This window comes from Cyphellophora europaea (assembly GCF_000365145.1).
Source record: "Cyphellophora europaea CBS 101466 unplaced genomic scaffold supercont1.3, whole genome shotgun sequence".
In the NCBI taxonomy this organism is placed as follows: Eukaryota; Fungi; Ascomycota; class Eurotiomycetes; order Chaetothyriales; family Cyphellophoraceae; genus Cyphellophora; species Cyphellophora europaea.
In genome coordinates this window covers 3463269-3486161 of record NW_008481809.1, presented here as the reverse complement: position 1 = coordinate 3486161, position 22893 = coordinate 3463269, and the positions used below count along the sequence as shown (strand labels likewise).

Genomic DNA, 22893 nt, shown 5'->3' with positions numbered 1-22893 from the left:
GCCTCTTGTCGTGCTGCCTCTTGTCGTGCTGCCTCTTGTCGTTGTTCTGCCTCTTGTCGTTCGGCCTCATGTCGCTGAGCTTCCAGTCGCTCTGCCTCCACGCGCGCTACCTCCAGGCGCTCTGGGTCACAATTACTTGAGACACAGGTCCAGAAAACGGGCCTGAGTGCCCAGGGTGGGGCGCCCACCGAAACCTGCTGCCTCGGCTCCCCGGGACCCCGGTTCTGGGTTTGTCGGTAAGCCACCGCCATAACTTGAAGCCCGACTTCACCAGGGACATTACGCGGCGGTCCTGGGTATGTCCTTCCAGCGGCAGGTATCAATGCGCGCTGGTGTAGCAAAACCCCCTTCCGGTCGCCTGGAGCAGTCTTGTAGCAGGGGTGAGATGTGCGGGTCCCAGAGCTCTGATATACCCGTCCAATGCGCGCGAGTAGAGGCTAAGTGCCTCATCGTAGGCCTCTAGTCTACTGAGGGCATAGGCGACACAGTACACACTCGACAGTGTGACTGGATGCTCTTTCCCCAGCACCTTCTCGCTCAGATCCATCGCCTGTTGTCTAAGATTCTGCACGACGCTTAACCTCTCGGTCACTCCTGCCACCATGGTCGGGTCGCGATGCTGAGGGGCGCTCACGATCCTGCTTCTCAAATTCTCGAATCGTCCAATCAAACACATTGTCATGCTCAAACCCCCTGCGGTGAAAGAGACGATTGAATTGAGTCCGGAGGTACTTGTAATTTGGCCGGTTCCCATTGTCCAAGGTACGGACGTAGTTCATGTAGGTGGCAAATTCTGCAGGCAGGCCATTGCATAAGTCGGCGACAGCAATCGTCCGTTTCCGCTCCAAGACAAGTCGGTCTTTCTCTTCACGGCCGGATGCTCGTATGCCTTGCCAGGGAAGAGATCCCCGGAGGAAATACAACGCCATGTATCCCAATGACTCGAGGTCGTCACGGGGCGATGAACCTGTGTAGGAGGACGGTGAGCCAGCGAAAACAGAAAACCACACAAAGTCGGACTTACTGACGGCTAAATGGCCATTGATGCTAGCATAGCGGCGAGTGCCGACCAAAGAGAGACGGGGCGGATTCGCAGGCTTCTGTGGCGTGCTTTGCGCGTACCATTCACTGCTCCAGCAAGCAGCCAGTCCGAGATCGGTCATGAACACCACGTTGCCGCGCTTTCCAGTTCCGAGCAGGAAATTCTCGGGTTTGACATCGCAATGGAGGTAGCCAACGGCATGAAGACTCTCAATCCGGTAGAGGAGCTGATCCATGAGCATTAATGTGGTCTTGAGTGAGAATTTGTTGTCGCAGAATCGGAAGACATCCTCGAGGTTGGGACCGAGAAGTTCAAAGACCATTGCCTCATACTCGCAGTTAGACCCGTGCCAGAACACTCGGGGAATTCCAGCTTGTCCGGAAAGAGACTCATAAATCTGGACTTCCAGCTCTAAGCGCGGATAATCTGTTGAGCAGTGCTCGAGTTTAATCGCCACCTCTTCACCGGTGACAACATCACGGCCTGCGCGGCTCATTAATCATCGCGCTCTGTGGCTCTTAAAGATTTGCTCACCAAAGTAGACCTCTCCGAACGTCCCAGATCCTAATTTTCGACAGATCTGATAGCGCTCGCCGAGTCTTATCTTGAGAAAGTTTTGAATGAATGGCGTGTCCATAGTAGGGTGACCGGGAAGCAATGGAGCCCGTGGCACGTTCGGACCCTGCCCTTGCAGATATCGGACTCGGCTAACCTTCCTTTCCACGTTGTTGGATTCTGCGCAGGATCTCGGCGTGCCGCTTTGGCCCAACCTCCCCTTGCCCCACGGCCAATGGTGTCAGTACCCATCACACCACTTAATCTGTGCGGCCTCGCTGCGACCTTTCTGCGACCACCTGGATGCGGGGTATCAGCCAACCGAACGTCCCGAAGGGAGCGCCTTCTGTAACGCTGTTCTAAATCGCCTCAGCGCTACGCTCCACAGCGTGCGACAGCGCGAACCGATCATTGTCTTACTTATTCCTCGAACTTCCGACCGAACCATGACCAGACAGGCCCATGTTTGACCTTCGCGAAACCCTCCTGTCCAGAAAGCGGCGACGCGACTCATCCGCTTCACTGCTTGAAGAACCGTCTGAAGGCTCATTTTCCGTCAAGAGACAGAAACGCACCCAAGAAGCAGGATCACGTCGCCGCCACCGATCACCAGGGTTCTGGGACCGCCTCTCCAAGGTTCCGCTCTGTCGAGGATCTCTGAGGGAGTTCGATCGCAGAATTTCGGCTTCTGGACAACAGCCCTTAACGTCCACCGCCCTCGTACCCAGTGCACGCGGGCCTCGATCCCAGCATTTGAAGCGATTCGCACGCCACGGCGGACCCGATTTGACCTACCTTCGAGGGGTAAGCCGAGATCGATTCATCTCAAATCTGACGCTGACTCGGAAAATCATGTAGTTCGCGAGTTCCACCGAACAGGACGGTATCATGAGCCAGTCGAGTTCCAGTCGCAAGCGGTCGTCGGCGTCTAGCCGCAGCGCTACGTCGAGTCTAGGGCGATCTTCCCACGATCCGGCCTTCGAGCAGAATATGATTGATAGAGGGATATATCCACATAATCGAGGTTCCAAGCCCGAAAACCTGGAGAGTACAAGAGACTATCTAGCCAGAAGTCGGGCGTCCTTGTCCCCTTCAAAGTTCCGTGATGAAGATTTCGAAGAGTTCACCGAGCTTTGTGAAAGAGCAAGCGGTGAGACGAGCGCACGGGCCGATGTCATCGCGATCATTGAAGGCAATGGACGAAAAAAGTACAGGCACGGTGCCGACCATGTTTTCAACAACTTGGATCCGCTGGATGACCCGCTGGACTCTAAGCTCCCTAAACCCAAACCCGACCACTACGATGGCGCTCTCCCCCAAGACATCGATCACCGTGTCCGCCGCGACCTCACAAAGCACATCGTTCCCTGCAACAACACCGCGTGGCCCGCGGCGCCCAACTTTTTCTTGGAGGCAAAGGGCGACAGCGGCCGTGCCGACGTCCTGAAGCGGCAGGCCTGTCACGACGGAGCGGTCGGCGCGCGGGCGATCCACAGTCTGGAGAATTACAGGGCACCCGAACCGCAGTATGACGGCCACGCCAAGAGCTTCTCGAGCACCTACCATCACGGCACAAGCACCTTAACGCTGTACGGCCATCACACGACGCAGCCCAAGGTTCCGGGGGGGCGACCTGAATATCATATGACGCAGGTGGGTGGCTATTTCATGACCCATGACAGGGAGGCTTTCCAGAAAGCCGCTGGTGCTTTCCGCAACCTGCGTGACTTGAGCAGAACCCACCGGGACAGTGCCATCGAGCATGCAAATCAAGTCGCTCGTCACGCACCTGCCGACAGCCCATCGACAGTGTTGACTGACAGCCGCACATCACTGTCAGCGCTCCAGGAAGACCCATCTGACACGTCGACCGACGAGCTCACCGCGGAGCACACTAGTGCCAAGCGTTCGAGACACGATCCGCAAGCACTTCCGAAGCCTCCCCGTGTCGCCACTACGCCCACGCCGCTAACCAGCTCGCGCTCCCGGCACGATGCCAACGTCTCGGTGCCATCCCAGCAAGTAGGGACAAGAAGGCACCAGGTCCCCTCGAACTCGGGCTCACGACGCTCGCTCGACGACAGCACATCCGAGTGGCGGTCTAAGCCTGCAGAAGGGTGGGGGAAAAGACACGCTGAAAGCCATAGGCATGCTAAGCCGGGATAGCAAGATGCCGACAATACCCATGTGCCCGGCAATGCCTCACCGGATGCTCGGCCAGACAGAATGGGAGGCTTTGCATCACCCCTGTTGACTGTCACAAGGCAGGTCGGAAAGGGGCCGTGGAAGTGGCTACCATTGGGCATGTGCGGGCCTTGAGTGAGGTGTTGGTGGCGCGACCTGGCTGCAATAGCAAATTCGAAGGCGTCGCTGGGATGAGAAGCACGCATTACTGCCAGACGTGCTGGGGTCTAAGCCGCTGTGACCATCATTGATCCTACGACGAGCAAGTCAGCAGCAGCAGGGGGCAGGCACTTATGCCGGTCCCTTTGGGTCACCAGGAGCTGTCCATTCAGAAGCTCGCTGAAGCACTCAGCAGCGCGGTCGAGAGATACAAATGGCCGGGGGCACTGAACAGGCGCGTCATGAGGCCGAATCATCAACGCAACATCAGCTAAGCGAGATGTCGCTGACTCGAAGTGATTGTCGTCATCTACGAGGCGGGGCGCAGCTTCTGAGGAGTCTGCGACGCCATATGGAATGGGGTGAAGTATAAAGGTAGCTGGAGCCCTCGCCAGATTCTTCTTCCTCAAGCTCTCCTCGCCTCCTCACTCAGGTCCTCCTTGCACACATCTTCCTCGTCAGGTCCTTCTCGCCAGCGTCCTTCTCGCCAGCGTCCTTCTCGCCAGCGCCCTTCTCGCCAGCGTCCTCCTCACCAGGTCCTTCTCGCTCAAATTCTCTTCTCATCTCTCAGCGAATCCTTCTTCAGACGTTGCGACTATGCCCGAAACGCGTTCAACCTTCGACGCGAGCCAGTGTCTGGAGGATGTCGATGGAGATATCGCCAACGAGTACAACACTATTCTCGACGCCGCCGTGGCGGCGAGGGACAAATACGCCAAGCTAATGACCCTGGCACAGAAACTGAAGCGGGCGCTGGTTTCCAAGCAAGCCGAATTCAATCAGCATGCCGGCCATTATCAACATGACGTGGCGTACCACAGAGCCTGCGCTGAAACTGCCCGTGACACGTTACGAGTAGTAAGTGCGAGGCTGCGTAGGTACAAGAGGGAGACTGAGTCGCTCCGCCGCCGTAACAAACATCTATCCGAGGATCTGCGAGCGGCCACAGAAGACCAAGCACCTGTGCTGTAACATCTGCATGGACAACTTGAAAAATGTCGTGACGAGGTGTGGCCACGGTTACTGTACCGGCTGTCTGGCGACATGGCTGAGGCCGACGAACAACGACGACGCCGCCAGTGACGAGAGTGATATGGAATCGTTGGCCGAGCAGGTGGAGGCGCCCTGCCCGACATGTCGGAGGATTCTCAATGCAGAGGAAGACGTGTGGCCCATCTTCATGCAGAATGGCGGCTCTATTCCGGAAGTGGTGTGTGTGGATAGCGACGATGACTAGGTGTATTAAGTGCGAATTCACTCGAGACAAGCCGTAATTCTTGGCGTCTTCCTGCTCCTGTACGCGAATTAAATTACCTATGAACATGATACGACCCTCTTGGGAAGAGTAATCGCAGACTATCCTCCGCCAGCTTGATCGGCGTGAGCACTCGTGTTAATCACCTCCCAGCCAGTGTGCACCTACAGTACTCTAATCCTGGAGCTCTCGAGAAGGCGACTGTCCGCCGGGCGAGAAGTTAGCTTCCAGAAGTGCAAAATCTATGTAATTTGGGGGGGGGGGGGGGGTGGTATTCTCGCAGCGCAATAGCCTATCCTTGTCCAGCCGCGCTAGGCGGTCTCTGGGCTGCAAATAGTCAATCCTCATTGGATCGACCATCAAGCTTGTAGCCATCCAATTAAAATCGTTGAATTCACATTGCCTATATTTGAAAAGTCACTACACGTTGGCATTCGACCACCACACCACCCAGACCCCCCTTCCCCAGGGACACGCCTTCCTCGGGGTGCCCGCCTCCTTGAGGCTCCTCGTCCGCAGGGACACGCTTTCCTCAGGGTGCTCCCCTCCTCGACGCCCTTCGTCCGCAGGGACACGCCTTCCTCAGGGTGCCCCCGTCCTTGAGGCTCCTCGTCCGCAGGGACACGCCTTCCTCAGGTTACTCCCATCCTTGTGGCCACTCTTCCCTGGGGACACGGATACTGAAGGGTCAATGTAGGTGCTGAGCGAGTGTGCTTGCGCTTTTGCGTTGCTGCTCTGCTCGCAGTGCAACAGTGCAACGGTGCAATGTGTTGCCCTGTTGGGGCACTCGCACTGCCAAGAGATCTGGTTCTTGCAATAACTACGTGTCCTTTCCTTTTCCGGCAGTCACGTGATATCAGTATCTTTTGGCCACAGTTTTGCTAGTCCTATGGGCCGTTTCCGTTGGAATGGTACCATTGGTTGTCGTGGAGTGTTCCTGGGTCTCCGGAGTTGTCGCCCTGGGACATGTCGACAGTCGCCCCAGGTCCCTCGGACGACTCCGGCCATCTTAGTGAATACCACAGGCTTAGGACGTTAATGGTTTATGTCCCAGGTCTCAACCATTCTTTCCCAGGGCAATCCTCCGTCCTGGGATAGTTTTGATAGTGTCCCAGGCATCATTGTATGTCCTGGGACGCTTGGAAACTTCCCTAGGACGTCCGTACCTCTGCCTAGGAACAGAATCCTCGATTGATTGTGGTATCTAAGAATATATCCTCGGAACTCAAAGCCATCAAATTTTGTGTCTACCAATCATAGTAGACTGTCAGTCCCCAGGACACGATATCTTGGTCCTAGGAATTGAACCCACACGAACGGGGGGACCACTTTGGTAGCCTAGATTCAAGGCTGCTGCCACCGCGTTGGGATGGGAATGGCGAAGCACAGAGAGCAGAGCGGATATCTCAGTAAAAAAGTGTGCTGGCACGAGCCGAATTTCGCGGGATTGAGGATTGGATCCGCATACCAGCGAGTGGGGGTCCAAAGTCCCTGCTCCCTCCCAGCGTGCACTCGCTCCAAGGCGACTGTCCGTCGGGGGACGCAGGTCACGTGCCAAGGGGGCGCAGGTCAAGAGCAAGGGGACGCAGGTCAAGAGCATGTGGGATGCAGGTCACGTGCCAAGGGGACGCAGGTCAAGAGCAAGGGCAAGGGGACGCAGGTCAAGGTGACGCAGGTCAAGGGGACGCAGGTCAAGGGGACGCAGGTCAAGGGGACGCAAGTCAAGAGGAAGGAGCCAAGGGGGCGCAAGACAAGAGCCAATGGGACGCAGCCTTTGCTGACCTGAGTCCCCTTCGGCGCCTCTACGGGTCTAGATTTGGGCTGGGACAAGTGGGTCAGGACAAGCGGGCCAGGGGAACAGCGTAAGCTATTCATCCTATGACAGGTGAGGGCCTGGGCAAGATATTGGCCTACGCTGTTCCTCCCTGCCCGAAAACTGTCCTGGCCCACTTGTCCCAGCCCAAATCTGGATCGAGGACAAAATGCCGAGGCTCAGTGGCTTCGGACTATACACAGCCCGGGGAACATATCAGGTCAATACATCCTCCGGGAGCTCCTCCAGCTCCTGGAGGACATTGTCAACCAAGGAGCGGAGGTGGGACTTCAGTACTTGGAAGCACCCCGAGGAAAGCGTGTCACTGAGGAGCATTTCGCGGACTCTATGAGAGCACATTGTAGCCAAGCGTTTACTTGCTCCAAAAATAGGCCATGCAACTTCGAAGATGCTATTGGCTGGCTTGGCCCTTGATGTTAGTGATACGATTCATTCTCCACCCTCGGATCCAATCCTCAATTCCTCGAAATTCGGCTCTTGTGATGAGTCCTTCGCTCCCAGAGCGTGCGCTCTGAGTCCCTGCGGGCTCGCAGCGTGTGCGGGCTCTGAGTCCCTGCGCGCTCCCAGCGTGTGCGGCCTCGCAGCGTGTGCAGGCTCCTAGCGTGTACTCGCTCTGAGTCGTGTACTCGCTCTGAGTCGTGTACTCGCTCCAAGCCCCTGCTCGCTCGCATCGAGTACGCGAGATCTTCAAGGAATTCCTATACGTCTAATGTGATCTACTGGTTAACCGGGTGTTACTTGGTCTCGCCCTAAGTCTTGCCCTGAATTTGGGACCGCCCTCCCACGTGGTGCCTTTATTGAGAGCTGCGCTAACTAACTATACAGTATGATATCTGTCTATTCACCATCTGATTTTGTAACGCCCTTTCTTGAATTGGAAATTGACTGACCGATATTGAGGCCACACCTTTGTATCGCACAGAAGGCAACTCTTATCTCCCTCTCTGATTTGTGCAGTCTTTTCGAGTATCTCTTTAGCTGAGCATGGAGTTTGCCTCTTTCATCTCTGAGCTGTTCTATTTCTGTCCGCGCCGCCCGAAGGTCTGCTTCAGATGCTTCCTGTCTATTTTCAAGCCGCTGCCTGGCTTCGCTGTCTTCCAGAGCCACCTTTTTGAGGTGGGAGAGCTCCGTGATCAGGTCCCTGTTCTTCTCTTCAAGGCAACTGATTATGGCTGAAAAGCTTGTGTCAGAATCGGTTGTTCGAGTTTCTTGAGGTTCACAATCTGCGGGAGGATGTGTAGAGGCGCTGCTTCGAACCGCTTCGAACGACTTGCCTACCTCGCGGCATAGTTCCATGTACGCTCCAACTGAGTGCTTGCTTAGTTGCTTTTTGAATAAGTGGCTTCTGGCTGGCAAAACGCTCCATGTATACCCATCTTGCTGTGCATCTGGTACTAAGCGGACATGAATGGGCTCCACATACAGACCAATAGAACATTCTGTATAACTTTAATTGCTATATAACCAAGACATTAGGCCATACTGAACTTACTTATATGATTTGCAAGAGTCTCTCGACATTTCTGACGCCACTGTGCTCGCTGTAGGTTACTGGCTCTAATGCTGTTTTGCTCGTCCATTGATCACAGCAGATTTAATGGCGCTGATAGGCGGTACGGCAGTCATCTAGAGTCAAGGATTGGATTTATGCTCTCCGACTACTCGACTCGATCTTTAGGATCTGAAGTGGATTTAAATACTTTGGATGACCGGATCCAATCCTCAACGTCTGGAGCAGATTATGGCCTGCGCTTTGGGCGGTCCTATGGATGTTTATTGTTTTCCGCGACATACAGCATAATCATAGGACAGTTTCGACTACCCTCATCTCACACTGACAGAGAGTAATGGAGGAGAGATGGGGGCACAGTACAGTAGTTGGGGAATTTATTTTAACTTGTGGGCTACCGGGAAGAACCTCACAGAAGGACAGGGAGGACACATGAAACTGCCAGGGCTCCTACTATGACCAGATTTACTCATATCAGTAATCTGCGCGGATTGTAATTGGCTGGGCACGGGCCTCTAGCTGGCCTCGTAGTCATCAAAATGAACCCTGATTGGTCTGCGCACCAGACCTGTCGGCCCCTTTGAACCGGCAGGCGCACACTCTGATCAATTGACAGTTTGACAAGAAGATGTGGTACTGTACGTTAATCAGGAGATCCTGTTCAAGTTTGTCCCTCATCTCGGCAGAACCTTGCATTTAATAGCATACAGAATCCCACGAGTTGCCGCATGCAAAAAAGTCATACACTTGAGATTGGGAAAGAGGGACAAAAGATTTAGCCAGGATAAATTGTTGCAGATATGGCGAAGGACCAACTCTATAGGAAGTGCCCCAGAGAGTAAGCGCCGGTAAGCGCCCCTAACTTCCCAGGGACCTGCGGTCTATATTTAGGCTGCCTACTTTCACCTTTTCGTCTCAATCGGTACTACCCAAGTCGGTGCTTGCCAAGCCCATTTGCACCCAGCCGCAGGGCGGAAATCGGGTCCCTGCCCCTTTGATCGAACTGTAACCATCCTCTGCCTGAGGGATGCCGCCTCCTCAACCTATCGTGCAGTTGCTGCGACTACTCGAAATCTCAACCACAGCCTGGTCGACGCTTTTCCAGTTTACTGACTGGCTCTGCCGGCGTGTCTGCTTCGTCATTGGTAGAGTCCCTTTTATGCCAAAGTGCAATACAGCTCCAGCAACATACTACCGATGGCAAGGAATGTCTAAGTTGGCAAATGAATGGCAGTATTCACCTGGAGTGCTCTTAAATATATTTGTCAACCATGAGTTGGCGACTCAATTATATGAACAAGGTTATAATTGGCCTATAGAGTAGACCAATCAAGGTTTGTAGTAATGACTACGAGGCAAGTTGGAGACCCAGGTCCGGCCAATCATAGTCCGCGAAGATGACTGCAGAGCTTGAACTGCCAGACGAGACCCCCTATTGGCAAGGGCGAACCTCGGATATGGTTGGATCGTTAGCCGCCCCACGCCATGCCCGAAAAGCTCTCAGTAGAGTAGATCACTGGGTAGAGAACTTTTTGACTTGTGGGCTACCGAGAAGAACCTCACAGAAGAACAGAGAGGACACATGAAACTGCCAAGGCTCCTACTATGACCAGATTTACTCATATCAGTAATCTGCGCGGATTGTAATTGGCTGGGCACGGGTCTCCAGCTGGCCTCGTAGTCATCAGAATGGACCCTGATTGGTCTGCCAGGGTTCGATAGTATTGTGGCCTCTTTTGTGTCAAGTTCACAACCAGCGATGGGAAGAAGAAAGGAGGGCTGAGAGACTCCGCTGGGAAGGTGACAGAGAAAGTGAACGTCAGCGATGGGAGGATGAGCATCCATAATCATGGCGGTAGGCCCAACCCTAGACACATATGCAGCATTTCTCCAGGTTCGTGTTGGCTGTCCGGAAATAGACGAAGATCCCATTTGAGACGACTAGCAACGAGGTTGACTTCTGAGCCTGTCATTTTCATTTCCTTCGTTGTGACAACAGTTAGGCTCAGACCTGCCGTCGAAACAAGGTCCGCGGTCAATTAGGAGCCTTGAATTAATATGCTTGTCATTTATTCTTCCTGGGCAGACTTCGCCTTTCGCCGACGCCGCTGAGTCCTTTGGTGCAGTCTCTTGCGTGCAGGACAACGCAGGACAATCTTTGTCCTGGGTGGAGCCGGAGGCGGGTCTGGCTTGACTCGGAGACGAATACTGATTTTGCTCCGCCCTTCTGGAGGGGCATTTGTTCTCTGATCATCCCGTGATTCCTTCCCTGCATTAGCGCTGGTCGTAGGCGTATCCGAGGTAGGTACAACGTGACTCTTCTCTTCGTCGTCGTCGTCGTCTTCGTCGTCGTCGTCTTCATCGTCTCGTGCCGGTGTTTCACTTTCAGGTGAAGGAGAGCGCAGAAACTGAAGAAATACGCTGTCATCCCATCGCGGTGAGTCGACGAGTGTACCGTCAGTACTGTCAAGTGACGATAGTTCTGTGGGAGACTGGCGGTCTAGGCTGAATCGATCGCCGCGACTTACTTCGCCGTCCCAAGGCGGCATCGACGCCGTAGCGGGCAAAGGAGATGGTGGAGCAACAACGTGGTGGAGCAACAGGGGTGTGACGAGATCGTCTGGCGGTGACCGCGGCGATGGTGGCATGGTTGACGAATTCCGTCGCCTCTTCTTCACCGGGTGAGAGGATGAGAAATCTTCAGGAAGCATCCAAGACAGTTCACCCTCGTCAATGAGCCTCTTCTTTAAACGAGGTTGATCTGAAAGCCTGGGTGAGCTGAGAGCTGAGGCTTCAAGTTGTTTGAGCCGTGTGCGACCGAGGCCGTGCTCGTCGATCAAATGAAACTGCATATCTTTCTCGTCGACCAGGTGATTGTCACACTGAGGGTGAGGACACCTGAGAGGCCAATGCTGTCCCACTAAATGTGAATCGATGTGTGTCCATAGGGAGTGCTCACGACACCACGACCCGAGCCGCTGTCCAGCCAACTTTGAGACGTCGCCTAAACAGAAAGGGCAATATCCAGGACGGACCAGGGTGTGGCAGTACGTGATCGTCCCGCATTGCTTCGAAGGCAGCGTTTGAAGGTGTCTCTGGCAGTGGCTGTCCCACAGCTCCTGCCCGACGAACCAGTCGAAGCACAAGTGGCAGTAATGGACGTCACTTTGTAAGAAATGCCCTTTGCTCGCGATTTCGCGGCGTACACACACTTGGACGTGCTGGTTACGGCCGTCTTTGGGCAGTCTGGAGAGGTTAGTCACGAGCGCAGCGACCGGCTTCACGGGGTCTCACCGTTCAAGCACCAGTTGACAACATTCCACGGGGCAGGTCCCTGCAACAGGCTGACAGCCGGGAAGGTAGAGAACTGAAAAATCTCGAGTGCAGAGAGTGTAGAGATCCTCCATGGCAAGCCACTTGGTCTCTGCCGTCAGCAGTTTATCAGACGCCAGTCTCTGTGCCAGGCGTGCACGTTCGGGGAATAGAAGACAGAGGCTCTGGACGAGGTCGGTCCGATCCAGGTCGCGCGCCTGTTCTCTTCCCCGTGTAATGATTTTCCAGTCCCGACGTTGCTGGATCCAGCTTTCTTGATATTGGCGCAGGGCGCCGCCCCTTAGGGTCTTTAGGTAGCTGGCAAGGCGCTTTTTGGACTCCTTGAGTTGGAGAGGATCCTTTTTGGAAGACTTCTGTACCTCTAACTCGAGCCCCTGTCGTCGACGATCCTGCCTCAGGCTCTCCTCAATATGTGCAGGCAATTCACACGGTAGCCCCGGCTCTCGGAATTTTTCGAGGCTCTGAAAATAATCGATATGGCTGTGGTCGACCTGCTCGCCGAGAAAGGCAGCCTGACCATCGACAGAAGACGTGTTGGCGACATAGCTTTGACCAAAAATCCGGGGATCGGCTTGGGTGAGGTGTTGAGACCGCTGGACCTCGGTGTAAATTTCGTCTACCTTCTTGCCCAACTGTCGTCGAATGGCATGAACAGAGGTGGTGCAGAGGTATCCCGCGTTCCGGAAAGTGTCCCGCAGGATGTCCGAAAAGGCAGATCTCGGCATTGGCTCATCCATGACACCGCTCGCTTTGGTGCATTTGCGGAGAATTGGCTTGTCGAGCATGGATACTTTGAATCGCAGCACCAGCTCGTTCTCACCAGGGGGAATCTCCTGTTCCTGTAGATCGGCAAACGTCTCGTAACCAAACAGCGCCTTGTCCGCCATGGCCATGGTGAGGAGGAACGCAGAATCGTCGTAGATGAATCGGTCATGCTCACGGCCGGCAGTACCAAAAACTATGTTTTCGGGATCCCGATTGTTCTTCACCCATCGCTGGTCAATCTTGTAGATCAGCCTCCAGCGACCAGTGGATGTGCGTTGTAGTACGAGATTGACATCTCGATACCGAAGGCCGTTGGTGAAGAAGGCAGAAAGTCGGGCACCCGTCCAGCAGTAGACACGAATGATGAACGTGAACTGGATTCGATAGCGCTCGTGAATGAAGCTGAGGTCGTCCTTCGTCCACAGGGTCAGTAAGAGTCGGGTCAGATCTCGCTCCTGGAAGTTGTGTTTCGGTCGGTGTTTCTTCACCACCAGGTCTTCGCGGGTTAAGACCTTCCGTACCCACTGAGCATGTTAGCTGTCTACCTTCTCCCGGTTTAACGTGTAGCAGGTGTGGGCCGTCTCACGTTGTAGACTTCACTCCTCTCCTCCTTGTCGGTGTCGGTCCCGGTGACCCGAGTGAACCCGGCAAAAAACCATTCAACTATAGTGTTGATGGAGTCGACGGTGGGTACACTGGTAAGTTGGGGCTTGCTGGTGGCGATGTAGAAGCGAAAGAAGTCCTTCACCGTCACCAGGTCGGGAGCCGCAACACCAGGTCGGAGACAGCGTTCGCGAGCCATTTCTTCGGTTGGTCGAGGCCGTTGATGCTCTGCGGCGTCACGCTGCATCACCGCGAGATGCCAACTGGTTAGGGAGTGTCAGGAACGAGGTAGCTGGGGGGCGGTGAAAGGGGGCCCGCGGGCGTCGATTCACATACAGGACGTAACGCCGAAGGGTTCTATCTTGGTCCTTAATGACCTTCTTGACATGCTTCTCTCGGTTTCTGACTTGGTCACGTTCTGCGTGAGCCCCTCTCTTGTAGCCTTTGGCTTCAGCCTGGGCGAGCAGCTCTTCCGCGGTGGCCTGTCGACCCATTTGCGGCACAGGGAGCGGGTGCAGAGTGTGGGTGGAGGGAACTGCCCGCCGGCGGCCAGTCTGGAGGAGGAAGGCGGAAGGAACAGGACGTCGCAGTCGAGACAGGGGAGACAGGAGGAAGAGGAGCACCGCAACGCGGGTGCAGCGCTGGGAGGGAAAGGGCCCAAATATAGCCCGTCGCCGGCCACGGGTGCAGGTCTGCCCCCCATCGCAGGACGGGTGGAGTTCGACATCGATTCACGAATCGGATTCTGAACGACGGGAGACGGCGTCGAGGCAGGGACGCGCCAGCAGACGCTCAGCCGACGAGGGAGAGCGGGTGGTGAGGCGTGGGTGAGCGAGGGTGAGGAGCGGGTGCGCGAGGGGGTGAGGGGAGGTTAAAGCGGCGGCGGCGAGGTGAGCGCCCGGGTGAGCGCGATGCACTTCTTACTCTGCTTGTGCTGCCAAGGCGCCTCCCGCAACTTCAATGACATCTCAAGGTCTCGAGAGGCATATGGTCTGCGAACAAGGTATGGATTGAGAGCGTCGCCGGGACATGCTGACAAAGAATACCATGTCTGCAGGGCGATGAGACGTGTTGTGGCTCGTATTGCCCGTGGCTGGCATGTTCTGCTTGACGAAGGTGGCTAGCAGGCTCCCGCCAAATGATTGGTCACGTCTTCACACTCATTTACTGCCTGGTAGATTTACGGCCGCATGGCGTTCAGAGCAACGTGCGTTCCGAGCTCAGCAGTATTCCTCATCGTTCGAGATGGCCGAGAGCGTGGCTTCGCTACTTGGCCTTGCGATTTCGCCGTGAGCCAGGAGTCTGCTTACCAGTTGCAGTCCCATCGGCATCCGACTGTGACTCGGCCATTTTGGCAGCTTTGGCGGCAGCTTCATCCCTCTTCTCGGCCTCCTTCTTTGCCATTGCTCTTTTCACAGCGCCTTGCTTCTCGAGGCGCTCGACCTGCTTCTCACTGTACTCCCACAGCTTCTGAGCAACCTCTTCGCTTCTGACCTCTGGTCGTAGAGGTTCAAGCTCGCGGCATTCCTTGATCAGCTTGCCTCCTGGGCTGCTAGCATACTCGGCTTCCATTGACGCAAGGAGGTAGCTTTGAGCGCCCTGCAGAGGGGATTTCAAAACCAGCCACCAGACCGGATATGTCATCATGTAGAGAAGCAATCCAAACAGAGACCCGCCCGTGACCCAGCGCCTGGTGCCCGGAGTCCTCGAAAAGCCTGGATCAACGATGAAAGCACGGGCGTTGTTGGGCATTTTATCCGGACGCACGTAGGCGTCAAGGTGCTTCTGGAAGGCGTAGACAAACGTCATGAGAGCCAGTTTACTGCGCGCATACGACTCGCTGCCAGACTTTGTCTTGCGTTCGGTGTCTTTCAGATCCAACTTCCCTCCGATGTAGCTGCTGCAAGAGCTGAACAGTATCCTGATATCTCGATCGGGGGGCTGAGCTCGAATCGCTGGCGACAGTATGCTCAGCAGATGGAAATTGGACAGATAATTAACCATCCACTCCTCTTCAAGGCCATCAACTGTCGTCTTGCGCCGACCCCACCAGGGTGTCATAACGTTTGCACACAGGACAATCATGTCCAACCGGCGAGGAGGGGCATTGTCCACCCACTTGGTCGCAAAGAGGCGGATGGAGTGCAGTGAAGACATGTCGACCTGCTCGGCATAAATGAGGTCATTGTTGCAGATCGTCCGAAGGTCGTCAATATAGTCAACCAGGAAAGGATCGGTGGGGGCGTAGTGGGTGAGGAGGATAATTTGAGCGCCCCGAGTTGCAAGTTCGCGCACCACTTCAGCACCTATGCCTGATGTTCCACCCTGAGCAAAGATTAGCTTATGCTTTCAAAGAGCCTGGCGAACTCACTGTCACCATAACGACCTTCCCGTGCATAACTCGCTCTGACCGACATCTCGCCCCGCTGAAGTACAATTTCAGGAGGTAAAGCAGGCCGACCCACGGAATCAGCTTGATGACATCCCAGGCGTAAGGAATCCCGCCAATGCCTTTCTCGAAGCCTTCTGCCAGGATGGGCACCGGCATGGCTGGCAGATGAAGAGTTGATTGCTGGCAGGAGGAATGGAAAGACTGTGGGACGGCAGGGAACGCATCTCCAGATTATTTCCAATTCGCAGGCAAGCCCAAAATCCGAGCGCTGCGGGAGATCGACCGTCGATAAGCTTAATTTTTCCGGGGCCTCAAAGTGCGCCTATGACGCAGGGCTGCAGCCTTTATTCTTTCAACTTCGGTTCACTAAAGACTATTGCTGCTCCACCCCAGGCACAAACGCCCCTCTATATGGGAAGATTGCTCCGAGCATGGCGGAATCGGGGGAAGACGAAGATTACTTTGTCCCGCTCGAAGACCAACGCGTCTTCGGTGCGGGTATCAAGCGCAAGCGCATCGCCTTCGTCCCCGCCTCTTCCACCGAGTCCTCGCTTCCCGCCACCAGCGGCTCCGGTTCTGGAAGCAAGCAGAGCATAGCAGACCGATACCTACATATTGTCCTTTCTAAGGCCGCGACCACGCCGAGCACTCCAGAAGGGACCGTCCCAGACTCCGATCCCAGCCCCAGCCTCTGTACCGTCTGCCACCGTCCCTTGTCACCCACACACGAAACCACCATCGCGCACCAGCTCTGCCTCGAGCACTCGCACCCTCCGTCCCATCTCGACCGTTCGCGCCCGGGGCTCCGCTACCTCAACGCCTACGGCTGGGACCCGGATAGCCGCGTTGGACTGGGCGCGCGCTCCGAGGGCGTGCGATTTCCTCTGAAGCCTGTACCTAAACATGACACGGTCGGCCTGCGAGAGAGGGAGGACGAGGATGCCGCTGTGCGCGTCAAACCAAAAAAGGTGGCTTTGAACACCAGCGTGATGCGGCAGGGCAAGGTCTTGAGGCTGGATGCCAAGGAGGTGCGGAAGCGTGACGATGAAGCGAGGAAGAGGGCAGATAAGCTTAGAAAGTCATTCTATGGCAGCGAGGAAGTGGAGCGGTATCTCGGAAGCGGCGGGTGATATAGGTCGGAGCCTGAATGGGCTTCCCTACAGAGAGGATGTCCTCTACTATCTTTGCCGGATACGAATGAGGCACAGCGCGCCGAACGCCATGCTTTATTTGCCAAAGCCGAACCCGACCGGTCTGCGTCCCAAAAAGGGCATCACACGGCATCAGTACTTGTCCTTCTTGTCCTTGCGGTGGAACAGGCCATGTTTCTCCTTCTTCTCCTTCTTCAGCTTGCCACCGCTCTCTTCTGGGGGCCGGAAGGTGCTGACTGGTGGTCTGGCAGGTGATTTGCCGGGTGAGAGTGCTCTAGCTGGACCACCATTGGGAGGAGGCCCAAGGTTCATTCTATTCATAGCCTCGGTGGGTGGTCTGCCATCAGGCGGACGGCCATTTGGTGGCTGCTGTGGTCTTGATGGCAGTCCCGATTGAGAGTGCTGTGGACCCTGACTTCCCTGTTGAGATTGTGGCTTCGGTGCAAGCTCGCTAGGAGGCGCGTCTGACATCCAGGCTGGCATTTGGGGCCTTCCTGAGTCTTGAGGAAGACCAAGCTGCTTTCGGCCAGCACTGAGGAGGCTGACTTGGCGGAGATATGTTTTGGGCGTTTGCATGTGAGATGTGGCCAGGAACACATCCTTGCCAAACTGATGCGACACTTCGTAGCAGGCCCGTGCTTCTGCATAGGTGGCACCACCCGCCATGAACACGATCAATCTCTGGCGAGGTTTATTTGACTGTGCACGGCTCGATGCCCACGTTGGTTTGCCGGCGTTGCGCAGTGAAGTCTGTGACATAGTCATGGCCGGGTTTTGATTGTCCAGATGTGGTTTGACAGGCGGGAAGAGATTCGGGTCTAACGTGCCCTGGCATTGCTCTTCAAGCATGAACCGAAGACTGGGCTCAAACCGCGACAAGCTGACCTCCTCCAATCCAGCCGTGTTATTCATTCTGGGTGGGAAGATGGGCTGCAATGGCGGTGTCTCATCCTTGAGTTGCCTCTGTACGCGAGCACCAAGCATGTCGAGGTTGTAAATGATCTCGCCATCCATGGGTGATAGCTGACCGTGGCATCTCAGCTTCTCAATGTCGCCTCCTAGAATGCCATTGCGGTAAATGATATACATGATTAGCAATCGCAGTCGATCTTCATGGACAATACTGTCATCGTCTAGTAAACGAACCATCTGATCTGCCAAATTACGAGGCTTCTTGTTATCCTCGTCCAGTCCTGTTGCCAGCGACTGCTCGACTGAGCTGAGATCGAGAATCTTGTGGTCCTGGAAGATCTTCGCGCACTTCTCGGCCATATCGATGTGCAGCGAGAACGCTTCTTTCCCTTCTTGGAATTCGGGTAGACCTGCTAACATGTCCTTGATGGTGTTGACGCTGACCTTCTCTCCTTCGCTGTCTGCAAATTGAGGGTTTTTGGCCTGGAACCTTTTGAATGCTTCGCTGAGCTGCACCAGAAGATCTTTCATATGCATGTGTCGATGTTCCACCCAGAGCTTGTCATTATCATTGAGCTCAACGTCTTTCTCCTCCTGGTCTTCCTGGCCTCGGCGGATGGTGTTTCTGTAAGTCACCTTCTCATCGTCATCCTGCATTGGCAGAACGTCCATGGCCATAGCCTGATAAGTCAGCTCATGCACGAGTGGCGACATAAGATCCATCGAGCGGTCCGTAATGAACAGATAACCTCGTGGCCTGGGCGAAGGAGGTGGGAAACGGTCCCGATGCGCTCCGGTGTAGCTGTCTAGCGCTCCTTGGATGAAAGATGCCAAATGGGAACACAAAACACTCGCTTCATGACGCGGATTTTTGGGGCGATAGTATTTGACAATCGGGTACTCGCCCAGAGACACACACAGAGACACGACTTTGGCGGTCAAGGAGTCCAGATGGCTTTTGATCAGGGAGTCACACGCCGGATGGAACAAGGCGTGAAAACTCCAGGGTTCTCGAAATGTCACTACATGGGATTCTCGGGGATAGAAGTCGATGTCAAGGCTCCTGGAGTCAGCGATCATGCGCTGTCGAGTTTCGGACCGGAAGAGCTCATCTTGCAGTGGGCGTGGGAGATGAGATGTCCATACCAGAAACGCGCGACGATAACGGCGACGATTTAGATCCGCCTTGAGAGCCTCGACCACATGCGGCAGAGGCGAGAGGAGGTATATCGCATCAGTAGTTGACTGAGTCTGCCGCCTGTCCTCGAGCTGCTCGATATTGATGATATTTGCATTCAGAATGTCGTCCTCCTTGGTGACATTTGTTACCAGTTTTCGACTGCGCTCGTCCAGTACGAGAACTTTCCAGTCATCGCCGCTTATGGCTCTGATGTTGTCCAAGATTATCCCTCGTTGAAGGTCTATGATCGAAGTCCCCATGTCAGGCAGTGGGGCAGGCGGATGTCGGAGGGTGCGGGTTGCGGCATTCGAAGGAGAGGGTGCTGCAGAGGGTGCAGTCCCATAGGCGTGTCCAAGTGGTGTCTGTTGGGCAGTTCCTGTAGCTGGTCTATGTGATGCAGGGTGGGCAGGCAGAAGGAGAACTGGTGCATTGCGGAGGCTCAAACTGCGGGACAGTCTTGAAGCAGCCAAGCGCCGCGGCGGCGTCAAACGACGCGAGCCGGCGATCCCTGCAGTCGGACATTTACATTGACATTATTGACGTCTGCTGGCTGGCCTCTGTACAAAAACCCTTTCTGGTGTTCGAGATTCATCTCCATTATTCTGCTATATGATGACGCCGTGACTCGTGAGTCCTAACCTCGACTTCTGAGCACGCTGCGTGCACACCATATCCTCTTCTTCGGCAGTCGTCCCCAGGACTACCATGCGAAAATGGTTTCCGCCACAGAGCAGATGTCTTTTCTGCCGCTACGCACCGCGTCCAATCCGCAGCAAAAGCGCCACACGTGCAACATGCGCAACGACTCCTATCAGAAGAGCGTTCACAACGATACGCTACGACGCTCCCAAAGACCGTAACATCCCTACTTGGACTGCGGGTCATACCTTACAAGACGAGGGCGGCCCTCTGATCTCGTTCAGTGATCCGACGGAGGATGTGGATTTAGGAAGAAATATTTCTGAGGAGTTGTCTGTTGTCAAAGACCGGCTTGAAGGGAGTGGCCATAGTACAAATGGCCATCAATGGCAGACCTTCAAGGACGAAATGCTGGATATCTGGACCAGTCATTATTCTACCTTGAGCAAACGTCAGCGAGATGTCCAGAAGGCATTAAGGAAAGCGCAAAGCGATGGAACTGCCGCCTCTTACTTGCAGTGTGCTTTCATTGACCGTGTCATGGAATCCAGAGGCCACAGCATTTCTCAGGCATTGGAAAAGGTTGCTGATATGCGATATCCCACGGAATGGTACACGAGAGCGCGCTCAACTCAAAGAGACATTCATCTTCATATCGGACCAACCAATTCGGGCAAGACCTACAATGCCCTCAAACGATTAGAGGAAGCTGCAAGCGGCTTCTATGCCGGCCCTTTGCGGCTACTTGCTCACGAAGTTTATTCCCGTTTCAAGGCAAAAGGCAGACGTTGTGATCTTGTTACCGGAGACGATGTTCGTCGCGACGAAACCGAGCCTGATGAAGCCCTCCTTACCTCGTCGACCGTGGAGATGGTAGACGTGAATAAATCGTGTGAGGTAGCTGTCATCGACGAAATTCAGATGATGGCGGACATTGACCGCGGCTGGGCCTGGACAAGAGCATTCATCGGATCCTGTGCCAAGGAGGTGCATCTTTGCGGCGAGAATCGTGTCCTCCCCCTCGTCCAGGAACTCGCAGCTTCCATGGGTGACAATCTGCATGTCCATGAATACCAGCGACTCAACCAGTTGGAGTGCATGCCCCACAGCTTGCGCGGCGACTTAGGACAGTTGCGCCCTGGTGATGCGATTGTCTGTTTTACAGTGGTCGGAATTCACGCCATGAAAAAGGCTATAGAGACGAAAACGGGTCGGAGAGTGGCTATTGTATATGGATCCCTCCCTCCCGAAACACGCGCTCAACAGGCGGCGCTGTTCAACGATCCCGATAACGACTACGATTATCTGGTGGCAAGCGATGCTATTGGCATGGGCTTGAACTTGAGCATAAAACGAGTCATTTTCGAAACCGTGCAGAAGTTCAATGGTGTCAGAAGAGAGCAACTTTCGATTCCACAGATCAAACAAATTGCCGGCAGAGCAGGTCGCTATCGAACCGCGCAAGATGCAACCAAGAAAGAGACACGCCACACTGGGCGACATGCAAAGGACCGGCCAGTCGGCCTGGTGACGACTTTGGATGAGATGGATTTGCCCATCGTTCGACATGCACTCGCATCAGAAGCCGAGCCTATCACTACTGCGGGTTTGCTACCGCCTGGCGAGTTCGTGGAAGATTTCGCCGCGAGGCTACCTGCGGACACGCCTCACGAGTACGTACTTACGCGGCTCTCCGAGGCTGCTGCAGTGCATCCTCGATTCAGCCTCTGTCGACTACGAGATCAGCTGACTGTCGCCCGCATCATTGAGCCTGTAAAGAACCTGACAACTGCAGATCGCCACGTCTTCACAGCGGCACCATTTGGCTTTCGTGGAGAAAGCAAGCAGGCGGGCGTTCAACTCTTGTTCGATGTGGCAACACGCGTTGGCAACGGGGAAAGGATGTCCATTGTGGACCTTCCCACTATTCCATTAGAACTGCTTGAGCCGAGCCTATCGCCCGGCCGCAGGGTGCTCGAAAAGCTCGAGTTCCTCCATCAGGCTTTGATCCTCTATCTTTGGCTCAGCTACCGCATGGCCAGCAATTTCGCAGACCAAGAGATGGCTTTTCACGCCAAAGAAATGGTCGAGGCCAGAATTGATACCTACCTCGTCAAATACACGAACGCCAAGACGTACCACAAGACGCCTCTACTCACTTTTCGAAGAGTCGACTCGCTTAGTGCAGCAAATAAACGGGGAGATGATACCAGACCTCACAATAGACTTTCAGGTCGCTTCAAGCTGGACAGGGAGATGATTGAGAACAGAGATCTCGAGCAGAAGCATGCACTCGTGTCAGACGAGTCTATCAGAGATCCCGAGACTTTGATGGGCCCAGAAGAGGCAGCTACGCTCGACGTGCCCAATAATGAAGCCCCAGTACTGCCAATAGACTGGACTCGACCCATCGATTACGACAATCACGACGGGCCTAAACCTACGAGCAAGGACCAAGCCTTCCAACGCGCGGAGAGGGCGGGCGGAGACGCCTAGAAGGCGGATATAGACTGTACACATATTTGTACATCATGTAGACCTACACACAAGAAATGCTCATGTCCAATATTGGTCAATGAATGAATTGCTTCCAGGTCTGTGCTTCCGTGTGTACTACTAATGACATATGCTCAATCGTGTGCCAGGCTCCATCTACAGGTCCGTTTTCCATAGCCATGCGTTCCCCAAGACTGACACCAATAACGAGTGACAGCGAGGACCTGCTTCTGGGCTCCTAGGCTCATGCATAGCGTAATGTTACTTTTCTTAGGTTTTTTGTTGGTCGTTACGCATTCTGTGCACCGGCCGAGGTTTGGTTGACTGCAGCAGGAGTTTGGTGGCCGGCATTGATCTCTGCTTCGGTCTTCTTGTTGCCGTGCATGATCATTCTGTTCAAGAGAGAGCCTGGCTTGCCCTGCTCATGGCCTTCCGCTTCCGCCTTCTCGATTTCGCGACTCAGATAGGTGGAGGTCTCATGATCCTGACCTTCCTCGCTAGAATCGTACTCGTCAAAGTTTTGAGCTGGGTCTGGTGTCAGCAGAGCCTCCAGAAGAGATTAGACGGTTGGGCAAGCTTCAGCAGAACATCTAGCGTTCGAAGAGGACGATGCCTCACAGAAGTCTTCCGCAGGATCGAAGGTGGGAGCTAAGTTAGGTGGCGAGGGGTTCACTCACGCTCAGGGTCCTTGTGCGAGAAGCGGCGCTTGATCTTTGCCCGGATGTTGTCCATTGTTCCAGACATGTTGGATTACTTAACAATAGCTTGGGATGGGTCGTTTCTGTGAAGGAGTACGAAATGAGAACAAGAACACAGAGGAAACTGGAAGACAGAAACAAAGGATGGAGCACCGTGTGCTTCTGGGCAGTGGAGGGGCAGTAGA

General features: G+C 54.7%; 9 protein-coding genes across 9 annotated transcripts; 4 read left to right on the top strand and 5 right to left on the bottom strand.

Moving 5' to 3' along the window:
• Positions 1–557: 557 nt before the first annotated feature.
• On the bottom strand, positions 558–1679 carry HMPREF1541_04244 (uncharacterized protein; the record flags this gene model as incomplete). Its single annotated transcript, XM_008718590.1, has 2 exons — positions 558–1525; positions 1577–1679. 2 exons carry the CDS (start codon positions 1677–1679, stop codon positions 558–560), a joined length of 1071 nt encoding a protein of 356 aa, XP_008716812.1.
• Positions 1680–2059: 380 nt separating this feature from the next.
• On the top strand, positions 2060–3763 carry HMPREF1541_04243 (uncharacterized protein; the record flags this gene model as incomplete). Its single annotated transcript, XM_008718589.1, has 2 exons — positions 2060–2401; positions 2456–3763. The coding sequence occupies 2 exons, from the start codon at positions 2060–2062 to the stop codon at positions 3761–3763; spliced, it is 1650 nt and encodes a 549-aa protein (XP_008716811.1).
• A 774-nt stretch (positions 3764–4537) lies between these two features.
• HMPREF1541_04242 (uncharacterized protein) lies at positions 4538–5177 on the top strand (the record flags this gene model as incomplete). Its single annotated transcript, XM_008718588.1, has 2 exons — positions 4538–4802; positions 4828–5177. The coding sequence occupies 2 exons, from the start codon at positions 4538–4540 to the stop codon at positions 5175–5177; spliced, it is 615 nt and encodes a 204-aa protein (XP_008716810.1).
• A 5431-nt stretch (positions 5178–10608) lies between these two features.
• Positions 10609–13734, bottom strand: HMPREF1541_04241 (uncharacterized protein; the record flags this gene model as incomplete). The annotated part of the gene is made up of 4 exons (XM_008718587.1): positions 10609–11785; positions 11834–13161; positions 13224–13503; positions 13577–13734. The coding sequence occupies 4 exons, from the start codon at positions 13732–13734 to the stop codon at positions 10609–10611; spliced, it is 2943 nt and encodes a 980-aa protein (XP_008716809.1).
• A 772-nt stretch (positions 13735–14506) lies between these two features.
• HMPREF1541_04240 (uncharacterized protein) lies at positions 14507–15788 on the bottom strand (the record flags this gene model as incomplete). The annotated part of the gene is made up of 2 exons (XM_008718586.1): positions 14507–15565; positions 15612–15788. 2 exons carry the CDS (start codon positions 15786–15788, stop codon positions 14507–14509), a joined length of 1236 nt encoding a protein of 411 aa, XP_008716808.1.
• A 275-nt stretch (positions 15789–16063) lies between these two features.
• On the top strand, positions 16064–16762 carry HMPREF1541_04239 (uncharacterized protein; the record flags this gene model as incomplete). The annotated part of the gene is made up of 1 exon (XM_008718585.1): positions 16064–16762. One exon carries the CDS (start codon positions 16064–16066, stop codon positions 16760–16762), a length of 699 nt encoding a protein of 232 aa, XP_008716807.1.
• A 153-nt stretch (positions 16763–16915) lies between these two features.
• HMPREF1541_04238 (uncharacterized protein) lies at positions 16916–19135 on the bottom strand (the record flags this gene model as incomplete). The annotated part of the gene is made up of 1 exon (XM_008718584.1): positions 16916–19135. One exon carries the CDS (start codon positions 19133–19135, stop codon positions 16916–16918), a length of 2220 nt encoding a protein of 739 aa, XP_008716806.1.
• A 445-nt stretch (positions 19136–19580) lies between these two features.
• HMPREF1541_04237 (uncharacterized protein) lies at positions 19581–22010 on the top strand (the record flags this gene model as incomplete). Its single annotated transcript, XM_008718583.1, has 1 exon — positions 19581–22010. One exon carries the CDS (start codon positions 19581–19583, stop codon positions 22008–22010), a length of 2430 nt encoding a protein of 809 aa, XP_008716805.1.
• Positions 22011–22299: 289 nt separating this feature from the next.
• Positions 22300–22754, bottom strand: HMPREF1541_04236 (uncharacterized protein; the record flags this gene model as incomplete). Its single annotated transcript, XM_008718582.1, has 2 exons — positions 22300–22535; positions 22688–22754. The coding sequence occupies 2 exons, from the start codon at positions 22752–22754 to the stop codon at positions 22300–22302; spliced, it is 303 nt and encodes a 100-aa protein (XP_008716804.1).
• Between the last annotated feature and the right edge of the window lie 139 nt (positions 22755–22893).